Here is an 11,053-nt window from a genome sequence, read left to right as displayed (position 1 = left end):
AGAAGGGAGCCGTGACTACCAGGAACAATCTGCCTGTTGCATTGTGTTTCCCATCCTGCTGCCTCCCCACCTCTTCCCTTGCAAAAGGGACGGGAGAAATGACATCTTAGTTGTGGAGATACCTAACCAAAAACATCTCTCGTCTGTTGGTGCGTCAGATCTGGTTGTTTTCTTACAGACTTTGACCCTATCATGGCCTCCAGTCTAAATGCCATCTTCCTTCTTCTCTGGCTCCTTCAGCATGGAGGTAAAAAGTGTTTTTTGTTCCTTTTGTTTATGCTCTAATTTGGTCACATTACAGCATTTTTTCAGCTGGTGTCTTTTGTTAATTTCCAGAGAACCCCCACTAGTAACTTGCACATTCCTGCTATTTCTGTCTTTTAAACATTCTGTCTTTTAAGAACTCATAAAGAAAACCCAGAAGGGAGGGGGACTATGGAAGTAGTGCCGTGTAACCTACATTAAATGGTTCAGGTCCTCTGTGGCAAGGTCTTCTCAAACTAAGGGCTCCAGGGATTAACAGGAGGGTAGGTATCGGTCCTGCATTGTGACAGTGGCACTTTGCAATGGCTTGTGTGAAAGCCAGGTTCATGGAAACCTTGGCATTGTTATACAGGGTGAACTGAAGAGGTGGAGGAGGATGAACGATCATGTCCTAGACTCGAGAGTAGGGCCAGAAGAGGCCACTCAGATCACTGGTCCTCCCATACCACCGCTGCATTTTGGATGATCCCGCATTACATCCCTCTTTCTTACATAGTATCTAACCTGCTCCTGACTCTGCTGTGATGATACCCTGAGCATTTCCCTTGGAGTATCCTACAGCTCAGTTGCTTTTATGGTTACAAATGGTTCCCAGTGCGGCAACCTAAACTTTCCCTTAACTTCACCCCATTGCTCCTTCTTATGTCATCTGCAGAGGCCTTTCTTTCATTGGCATGCTTTACCTTGAAGTTGTTTGTAGACCATAATCATGTTCTCCCTCCATTACCCCACCCCCGAACTCTTCTCAGCGGTTTGTATTTAGCTCCTTTCATTTTAGGTTGTCACTTCTGAAATGTGGTGGTTAGAGAATTGTGATGTTTGTGTCACAATATGGTGTTATAACATGATGATGTCACACCAAGCTCAGATTACATTATGGGGCTCTTTTAGGGTCCTACAGCGACCCTGTTTGTAGAATGCAAGATGTCAGAGAATCCCCTCACAACCAGGAAAGATGACCACTCCACCTTTCTCTTTATATCTCTATGCTTCAATTCATGTATCACTGAAAGAATCAAAATTCCTATTGCGTAGAGAGACTTGTCCATACGGTTCTGACTTACTGTCCTAATGAGGGAAGAGCACTGAGGTACGGGATTCACAGCGCCTCATCTCTTTTTAGGCCAGTAAAGGTCAGATACAGTCAAAAACCAGTTGGAGAACACTTCAATCTCTCTGGTCACTCGATTACAGACCTAAGAGTGGCTATCCTTCAACAAAAAAGCTTCAAAAACAGACTCCAATGAGAGACTGCTGAATTGGAATTAATTTGCAAACTGGATACAATTAACTTAGGCTTGAATAGAGACTGGGAATGGATGAGTCATTACACAAAGTAAAACTATTTCCCCATGGTATTTCTCCCCCCCACCCCACCCCCCACTGTTCCTCTGATATTCTTGTTAACTGCTGGAATTAGCCTACCTTGCTTGTCACCATGAAAGGTTTTCCTCCTTTCCCCCCCTCGCTGCTGGTGATGGCTTATCTTAAGTGATCACTCTCCTTACAGTGTGTATGATAAGCCCATTGTTTCATGTTCTCTGTGTGTGTATATAAATCTCTCCTCTGTTTTTTCCACCAAATGCATCCGATGAAGTGAGCTGTAGCTCACGAAAGCTTATGCTCTAATAAATTTGTTAGTCTCTAAGGTGCCACAAGTACTCCTTTTCAGTTTGGAAGATGATGCAGGTTGTCTGTAGAGGAAAGGGCAGCAGCTGCCCTGAATCTTGAGGGCCCAATTTCAAGTTGATCTAGTCTAAGTACAGTGGTGACTAAGGTCTCTCCTGCCCCCTTACTTATCATGGGAACAGTGACAGGAAATTAGTTCCACTGGCAAATGGAAAGAAAAAGCAGTTGGCTGGAGCTGCACTGATGATTTTTTGATAACTTTTAAAATGCTTTTGACACTCCTCCACTCCTATTGTTCTCTATTCATTATTAGGTCAAATGCTTTGAGATGGGAATTGCAGGTGCTAACATAAACAGATCAAAGGTTGTCTAGTGTTTAGAACTTGAATCATGATGTCAAAGGGGCGGGGGCATATACCCTGTGAAATGGGCTGTCTGTTGGCATTTTCACACTATATGGTGTTCCCCTTTAGCTTTTTTTTCTTTATGCTAAACAAAAAAGGGAACAAGTCTAGAGACAGCATCTCCCCTTTGCTTCTGCAGCCTCTGTTGTAACTTCCTATATATCACCACTTGGTGAACTGCAGCAGCAGATATCCTTCCAATTGCCTTACAACAATCATGGGAACTATTTCTCCTCTCTCTTAAAGAGATACTATCACGCATGGCTACTTCAGGTCTTCACAGTTCTGCCAATAGTTCCTGTGTCTTATGTGCTGACTCACCCTTTGCTTTGCTGTTTAGAGTGGCAAAAGTTTTGAGTGATGAAGCTGCATCCTCTTAATGTTTTTCATGGTCTCAATACTGGCATGCACAGTGTGTGCAATTTCCTTCCTCGCTTTCACACCCCCACGTGCCCAAATACACAGTTACACTGACACACACGTTTGCCCACTGACCCAGAGGCATGGGATTTTAGAGGATGCATTATACAAAACAGCAAACCAGAGTTAATTTCCACTTTTGACAGCCATAACATATTCTCACATACTGAGTAATCAGTCCACTTCCTCCCTTCTTCCCCCTTTCAGCATGCTCGAGTTTTAGAGAAGAACTCACAAAGAAAAAGGGGAAGCCTGGATTGCAAGTGTATCTAAAACCACACAATATTTATCTAACGGACTCTCTAGACCATACAGGAGTTGCCTTGCCAAAACATACCAGTGGTCTATGTAGTCCAGTATCATCCTGTCTCTGACAGTAGTCAATCCTGGATGCAGCAAAGCTGGGTGCAACCCCCATGATAATGCATCTAATTGTGTGTGTGTGAGAGAGAGAGAGAGAGAGAGAGCACAAGTGTGTGTTTGGGGATGTTGTTACATAAATGCTAATGATTATCTCCTATTGTCTAGGATGGCAGGTTGCAGGACAGAAGGTCTCTGTAAAACAAACCCGCCCGATCCAGGTTGCTTTTGCCAATGAAGAAGTATCTATGAACTGCCTGGTCAGCTACCCCTACATGAAGGAATACACCACCTTCACAATCCATTATTACTGGGTGAACTCACAAGGCAAGACAGTCACAATCAAAAATTGTCCAGTATCTGAAACAATCCCTCCTGGACAGACGAACCAGACAACAGAGAAGGATTACCTACATACAATTGGGCCACTAGGAAACCCCTCTGCTACTGGCACCTACTACTGCGAGGCCAAGTGGACAAGCACAAAGATAACAGGAAAAGGGGTATTCATCCTTGTTAGAGGTAAGCTCCGAGTGCGCCTCACCTAACCAATGAGAGATTAGAAGAAGAAGGTTTGAAAGGCAAAATCTGGCTGGAGTTTTTTGCCCTTTTTTTCTTTACATCAAAACTAGGTAGAAACTCGTAATAACTAGCACTTGGGTAGCACTTTTCATCCACAGATGTCAGTGTTTTATAAAGGAGGTAAATAGCATTATCCGCATCTTACAGATGAGGAAATGGAGGCACAAAGAGGCTAAGGCCTGGTTTACACTACAAAGTGTTGCCAACATAGCTATGTCGAGGAGTGCCACCTTACTCTAATCCGTACAAAATGCAACTGCAAATATCATCTTTGCCTGCTGTTCTGACCACATAACCTCCTCTTTGGATCTCTCCACTTGCTCCCTGTCTTATACCATATCAAAGTCATTCTTTTAGCCGTCACTTTCAAGACCCTTTCATGACTTTGCCACCCCCTGCTTATCCATGTCCGTCACATGTCCCTGTTTCCTGCGCTCCACCGTACCACCCTTGTCTTCCCCAGTCTACTTCTCCCACAGAGAAGGTGAGGTGTCAGGCGTGAGGTACAGTGGAAAAGTTGGAGGGGTTGGGAAAGCTTGCAAGGACCTACGTGTACCTGATTCTGTCCATCACTATCAGTCTTTGTTTTCAGAGTAGCAGCCGTGTTAGTCTGAATTCACAAAAAAGAAAAGGAATACTTGTGGCACCTTAGAGACTAACAAATTTATTTGAGCATAAGCTTTCGTGAGCTACAGCTCACTTCATCGGATGAAGTAAGCTGTAGCTCACGAAAGCTTATGCTCAAATAAATTTGTTAGTCTCTAAGGTGCCACAAGTACTCCTAGTCTTTGTTTTGGGACCTTTCGCATTCACCCAGGATGTGATTTAAAAGAAAACATGTATTAAAAGATACGTTCTTCAGAGATGCTTGTGAGTTTTAGCCCTCTGACAGCTATTGAATGGAAAACTTGGGGGTAAAAATGAATAGTGGGTTCACACCACCACTCATGCCATGAATCATTTGCCTTCCTCCTCACAGACACAGGGTACAGAGAGCCCTCTCCCAGCACGTGGAAATTTCTCATTGCTCTTACCACTATCCTCACCATACTGAGCATCACTGAAACGGCTCTGCTGCTGTGGAAGAGAAAGGCAAGTCCTAAGATAAGTATTACAGTCGCATCTGGTAGTGATGCCTGTAGCTAAGGTTTCTTGACACTTCCCATTTTAAGACCCTGTTTTCAGTAGTTAATAACTTTACCAAACTTTAACTGTTTGGACTGAAATTTTCCATGCTGAGAGTCTACCTCAGACTGCTGGGTTTTTTTAAGTTTCAGCAAAAATGATTTAGCCATATCAGAGAACAAGATGAAGGGTAAATATATAGTTTTGTTCATGTTAAAAGCAACTTATGTCAACCAGACTGTGTGTGCACTATCCCCAAAGAGCAACTGAGCGTGCTGCAGCCCAGGGCTGCCAGGCTGAGCAGGACTTCCCCTGCAATTGCTTCTCACAGCACCAGGTGCAGGAACTCAGAGCCCAAAAACTCTCTCTCCAATGCTCCCTCACTGCTGGCACCCAGGCAGTGTGGTGGAGAAGCAGCCAATCTGGAATGCAGAAGGGCAAGAGCTAGACCCCTGGGGAAGGTGTGCAGTGGAGGAAACAGAATGGACAAGGAGCCTTGGGTGGATATTGGGATTGGCTGGGGAAAAGGGGTGAGGGACATTGTGGGGTGTGTGGGGGAGGTGGGATACAGGAACTAGTTGGGCAAGGAGACTGGGGCAAAGAGAATGAAGGGAGACTGAGATGAGAAGCCAAGGAAGGAGACTGGGCCTGGCAGCTAAGGTCAGGGAAGACTGGAACTCCAAGGAGAAGACTGGGACGAGGATGAAGAGGTGGGGACAGGAGGAAACTGGGATGTGGAGCTGGGGGGGAGGAAGAGTCAGGGCTGGGACAGGAACAGACTACTGGGGATGGGGCAGAAGGGGTCAGGTCTAGAGGGAGCAGGGGCATAAGAGTCTGTGCTCATTGAAGCACACTACTCTCCAGAACCTAGAACGGAACCTAGAATTCCTGAATCTCAACATCCCTCTGCTGCCACAAATATCTGTTAGCCACAGGCAACGTGTGTGTCTCATCCACCTCTGGTGGCTGGTCTAGATAAGGGGTGGCAATCTACTACTGCGTTCAGTGATGCTGCTAGCTCAAGTGGCAGAGATCTGTGCTGTGGGCTTCTACTTCCAGTTCTTCTGACGAACTGTGTGGGTATCAATATGATTCCATATGATGAAATTTCTGGTTTTCCACTTTGCTTTTTTTAAAAAACCTGGGATGTTATATACAAAAACCTACAGTAAAAACATTATTAATGTTGCAAAATCAAGGAATTAAAACTTAGGAAATGCCAGAATTAAGTTTGCCTATGCATCCTTGAATTGGGCCACTTATGTGTATGCCTTATGATAGAGTCTTTAGTTACGTGATTACGTGCTATTTTTTCCATTGGACCTCTGCCTCATCTCAGCACAGGATGGACAGTACTTACTTAATGAGCAGCTATTCAATATTTTGGTTTCTCTGCATTGTTCAAGGTGTGGCCCTAGGCCTTATTTATTGCCGCTACTCAAACTCTGCTTTGCAGATGAATTATTAATTTCCTTATGGACTTTTCTGTGGCATTTATAACTATAGTGTCATGATTCAGGTCCTGAACCCAGGTCTACAGGGAGGTCATCACTCTCTTTCCCTCCATTTATCAGCTTGCTGAGATCAGCTAGACCTGGCTTTCCTTGAAGCCCAGTTCATTTAGGAGGCTCCACTCTGAGCCCCAATTGCTGGAACGCTGGGCCTCCTGATTGGCCTACTCTCCCTACTTAAGCCAGAAGGAGGAACAGGAACTTGCTGGTACAACTGGTCTCCACCCTGCTTTGGATTCCCTCTCCCTGTACTACCTGCATTTGTCTCCTGGTCCTGACCTCCTGGTTTCCTGACACAGCATGATTCCTGGCATATGCACCAATTCCGTGAGTGCTCCAGCCCGGGAGCACCCACGGAAAAAAATTAGCAGGTGCTTAGCACCCACTGGCAGCCAAGCTCTCCTTCCTCCCTCTCCCTCACCCCCCAGTGCCTCTTGCTGCCAGCAGCCCTGCCGATCAACTCCTTCCCCTTCCTCCCAGCGCCTCCCGCCTGCTGCGGATCAGCTGTTCCGTGGTGTGCAGGAAGCACTGAGAGGAAGCGGGAGGGATAGGGATGGGGATGGGGTGGAACTGGGCAGGAAGAGGAGGGGAAGGGACAGAGTGGGGGAAGGAAGAAGCAGGGCAGGGTGGGGGCTTAGGGGAAGAGGTGGAGTGGGGGCAGGGCCTGAGGCGGAGCAGGGCGGGAAGAGGCGGGGTGGGGGTGGGATTTGGGGGAAGGGGTGGAGCTGGGGCAGGACCAGGAGTGTAGTGGGGGTTGAGCACCCATGGGGAAACTTGGAAGCTGGCACCTGTGATTCCTGGTATATGACCTTTGGCTCTTCACCTTCTGGCTCCGAACCCTGGTTGGTGTGGGGACCTAGCCCTCCTGCCCTACATTAACTACTAGGCATGCCCTTCTCTGATATTCACCCAAGGAAATCAAGAAATTGCTGAACTACTAATGTGGTATGTAACCTATCACTTAAATCAGCTTCTGTACCAGTAGCTAATATGGAGGATAGCTAATGTGATGCCAATTTTTAAATCTCCAGAGGTGATCCTGGCAATTGCAGGCCAGTAAGTCTAACTTCAGTACGAGGCAAACTGGTTGAAACAATAGTAAAGAACAGAATTGTCAGACACATAGATTAACATGATTTGTTGGGGAAGAGTCAGCATGGCTTTTGTAAAGGGAAATCATGCCTCACCAATATATTATAATTATTTGAGGGGGTGGACAAAAATGATGCAGTGGGTGCAGTATACTTGGACTTTCAGAAAGCTTTTGACAAGGTCTCTCACCAAAGACTCTTAAATAAGCAGTCATGGGCTAAGAGGAAAGGTTCTCTGCTGGATCAGTAACTGGTTAAAAGACGGGAAACAAAGGGTAGGAATAAATGGTTGGTTTTCAGAATGGAGAGAGGTAACTAGCAGTATCTCCAGGGATTGGTACAGGGACCAGTGCTGTTCAACATATTTATAAATGATCTGGAAAAAGTGTAAATGGTGGGGTGGCAAAATTTGCAGATGATACAAAATTACTCAAGATGGTTAAATCCAAAGCAGACAGCAAAGAGCTACAAAGGGATCCCGTTAAACTGGGTGACTGGGCAACAAACTGGAAGCTGCAATTCAGTGTTCATAAATGCAAAGTAATGCATATTGGAAAGCATAATCCAAATTATACATACAAAATGATGGGATCTAAATTAGCTGTTACCACTCAGAAAGAGATCTTGGAGTCATTGTGGATAGTTCTCTGAAAACACCCACTCAGTGTGCAGCTGGAGTCAAAAAAGCAAACAACGTTAGGAACCATTAGGAATGGGGTAGATAATAAGATAGCAAATATCATAATGCCCTTATATAAATCTATGGTACATTGAGACTCTGAATACTGCATATAGTTCTGGTCGCCCCATCTTAAAAAAGATGTATTAGAAATGGAAAAGGTGCAGAGAAGGGCTACAAAAATGATGAGGGGTATGGAACAGCTTCCATCTGAGACGAGATTAAAAAGACTGGGACTTTTCAGCTTGGAAAAGAGACGACTAAAGGATCTGTGTGTGTTGGGGCACTAAGGAGTGGGGGTGGTCTGTGGGGGGTGCTGGGCAGTTGTGGTGGGGCTGTGGATAGGGGTGGTGTTGTTCAGGGCGCTGTGCATTTGTGGGTGGGTCTGGGGGGGTGCTGGGCATAGTGGATCTGGGGGGCCTCTGGCCATAGGGAGTCGGGGAGTGTAGGGCGGGGGGGGCGCTGTGTGGTGTGGCATAGGCCCACCCCCAAGGGAAGGGGCATGCTGGCAGCACAGGGCAGGCCACTGTGTGGCTGGCAAATGCTGGTTTCTAAATAGTGCCCTCGCATTGGGTAGAGCATTGCCTCTGGCTGGCCCCTCACTCCGGGGACTGACCTCCCCGCGCCATGCTCCATTGTTTCCATGGGGGCCCACAAATACGTTTTGCGCTGGGCCCACAAAAGGTTAATCCGGCCCTGCACATAACATGAGAATCAGGGATCACCCAATGAAGTTAATAGGTGGCAGGTTTAAAACAAACAAGAGGAAGAACTTCTTCACACAATGCAGTCAACCTGTAGAACTTGTTGCCAGGGAATGTTGTGAAGGCCAAAACTATAACTGGGTTCAAAAAATAATTAGATAAGTTCATGGAGGATAGATCCATCAATGGCTATTAGCCAAGACGGTCAGGGATGCAACTCCTGCTCTGGGTGTCCCTAGTCTTTGATCGCCAGAAGCTGGGAATGGGCAACAGGGGATGGATCACTTGATCATTGCCCTGTTCTGTTCATTCCCTGTGGGACACCTGGCATTGGCCACTGTCGGAAGACTGGACACTGGGCTAGATGGACCATTGCTCTGAAGCAGTATGGCTGTTCTTATATTCTTATTCATAAGCTCTTATGAACATGGCATCAAATAAATTAGAGAAGGAATGAAGAGCTCACCAAGACAGGCTGCCAAGGCAACAGCTCTTGAATCCTGGAGCACCACTCTGTCATACCGCAGTCAGAGACAGATTATTTTTCTGATTTAAAAAAATTACAATTATTAGACATTAATGGGAGAGAGAAGTCAGGGGTGAGAACCTCTCCCTTCCTTTAGCCCAGTAAAGGGACTGGAATGAATAAATGGACACTAAGCCCTAGTCTACACTAGGCGTTGAGGTCGAATTTAGCAGCGTTAAATCGATGTAACCCTGCACCCGTCCACATGATGAAGCCCTTTTTTTCAACTTAAAGGGCTCTTAAAATCGATTTCCTTACTCCACCCCCGACAAGGGGATTAGCGCTGAAATCGGTTTTGCTGGGTCGAATTTGGGATACTGTGGATTCAATTAGATGGTATTGGCCTTCAGGAGCTATCCCAGAGTGCTCCATTGTGACCGCTCTGGACAGCACTCTCAACCCAGATGCACTGACCAGGTAGACAGGAAAAGGCCCATGAACTTTTGAATTTCAATTTCCTGTTTGGCCAGTGTGGCAAGCTGCAGGTGACCATGCAGAGCTCATCAGCAGAGGTGACCATGATGGAGTCCCAGAATCGCAAAAGAGCTACAGCATGGACCGAACGGGAGGTACGGGATCTGATCGCTGTATGGGGAGAGGAATCTGTGCTATCAGAACTACGTTCCAGTTTTCGAAATGTCAAAACATTTGTGAAAATCTCCCAGGGCATGAAGGACAGAGGCCATAACAGGGACCTGAAACAGTGCCACGTGAAACTTAAGGAGCTGAGGCAAGCCTACCAGAAAACCAGAGAGGCGAACGGCTGCTCCGGGTCAGAGCCCCAAACATGCCGCTTCTATGATGAGCTGCATGCCATTTTAGGGGGTTCAGCCACCACTACCCCAGCCCCCGTGTTGTTTGACTCCTTCAATGGAGATGGAGGCAACATGGAAGCAGGTTTTGGGGACGAGGAAGATGATGAGGAGGAAGCTGTAGATAGCTCACAGCAAACAAGCGGAGAAACCGGTTTTCCCAACAGCCAGGAACTGTTTCTCACCCTGGACCTGGGCCAGTACCCCCTGAACCCACCCAAGGCTGCCTCCAGGACCCACCAGGCGGAGAAGGGATCTCTGGTGAGTGTAACTTTTAAAATACTATACAAGGTTTAAAAGCCAGCATGTTTAATTATTAATTTTCCCTGGCATTCGTGGCTCTCCTGGATATACTCCCAAAGCCTTTGCAAAAGGTTTCTGGGGAGGGCAGCCTTATTCCATCCACCATGGTAGGACACTTCACCACTCCAGGCCAGTAGTACATACTCGGGAATCATTGTAGAACAAAGCATTGCAGTGTATGTTTGCTGGTGTTCAAACATCATCCGTTCTTTATCTCTCTGTATTATCCTCAGGAGAGTGATATAACTCATGGTCACCTGGTTGAAATAGGGTGCTTTTCTTAAGGGGGCATTCAGAGGTGCCCGTTCCTGCTAGGCTGTTTGTCTATGGCCAAACAGAAATGTTCCCCGCTGTTAGCCACGCAGTGGGGGGAGGCAAAATGCGACCTTGTAACGAAAGCACATGTGCTATGTATGTAATGTTAACATCAAGGTTTACTGTGAAAGAGTGTACCCATTGTTCTATAAAATGTGTCTTTTCAAATACCACTGTCCCTTTTTTTTTTCCTCCACCAGCTGCATGTGTTTCAAGGATCACAGGATCTTCTCCTTCCCAGAGGCTAGTGAAGATTAGAAGGCGAAAAAAACGTACTCGCGATGAAATGTTCTCTGAGCTCATGCTGTCCTCCCACACTGACAGAGCA

The 11,053-nt window shown here is 46.3% G+C and overlaps 1 protein-coding gene across 2 annotated transcripts in view; it reads left to right on the top strand.

Moving 5' to 3' along the window:
- The window catches only part of NFAM1 (NFAT activating protein with ITAM motif 1), a 28,941-nt gene continuing 17,888 nt past the window's right edge, over nucleotides 1-11,053 (top strand). Inside the window, exons 1-3 of one of the 2 annotated variants that reach the window (XM_038387034.2) lie at nucleotides 1-247; nucleotides 3,246-3,599; nucleotides 4,639-4,751. In XM_038387034.2, the coding sequence (XP_038242962.1) occupies nucleotides 193-247; nucleotides 3,246-3,599; nucleotides 4,639-4,751 (522 nt within the window). In that variant the 5' untranslated portion in view covers nucleotides 1-192. Of the gene's footprint in view, nucleotides 248-3,245; nucleotides 3,600-4,638; nucleotides 4,764-11,053 lie in introns of both variants that reach the window. The other variant, XM_038387033.2, reaches the window with a different exon arrangement.

The sequence above is a fragment of the Dermochelys coriacea genome, chromosome 1 (assembly GCF_009764565.3).
Source record: "Dermochelys coriacea isolate rDerCor1 chromosome 1, rDerCor1.pri.v4, whole genome shotgun sequence".
In the NCBI taxonomy this organism is placed as follows: Eukaryota; Metazoa; Chordata; order Testudines; family Dermochelyidae; genus Dermochelys; species Dermochelys coriacea.
Note: the sequence above shows the minus strand (reverse complement) of the source record. Positions and strands in the feature narration are given on the sequence as shown.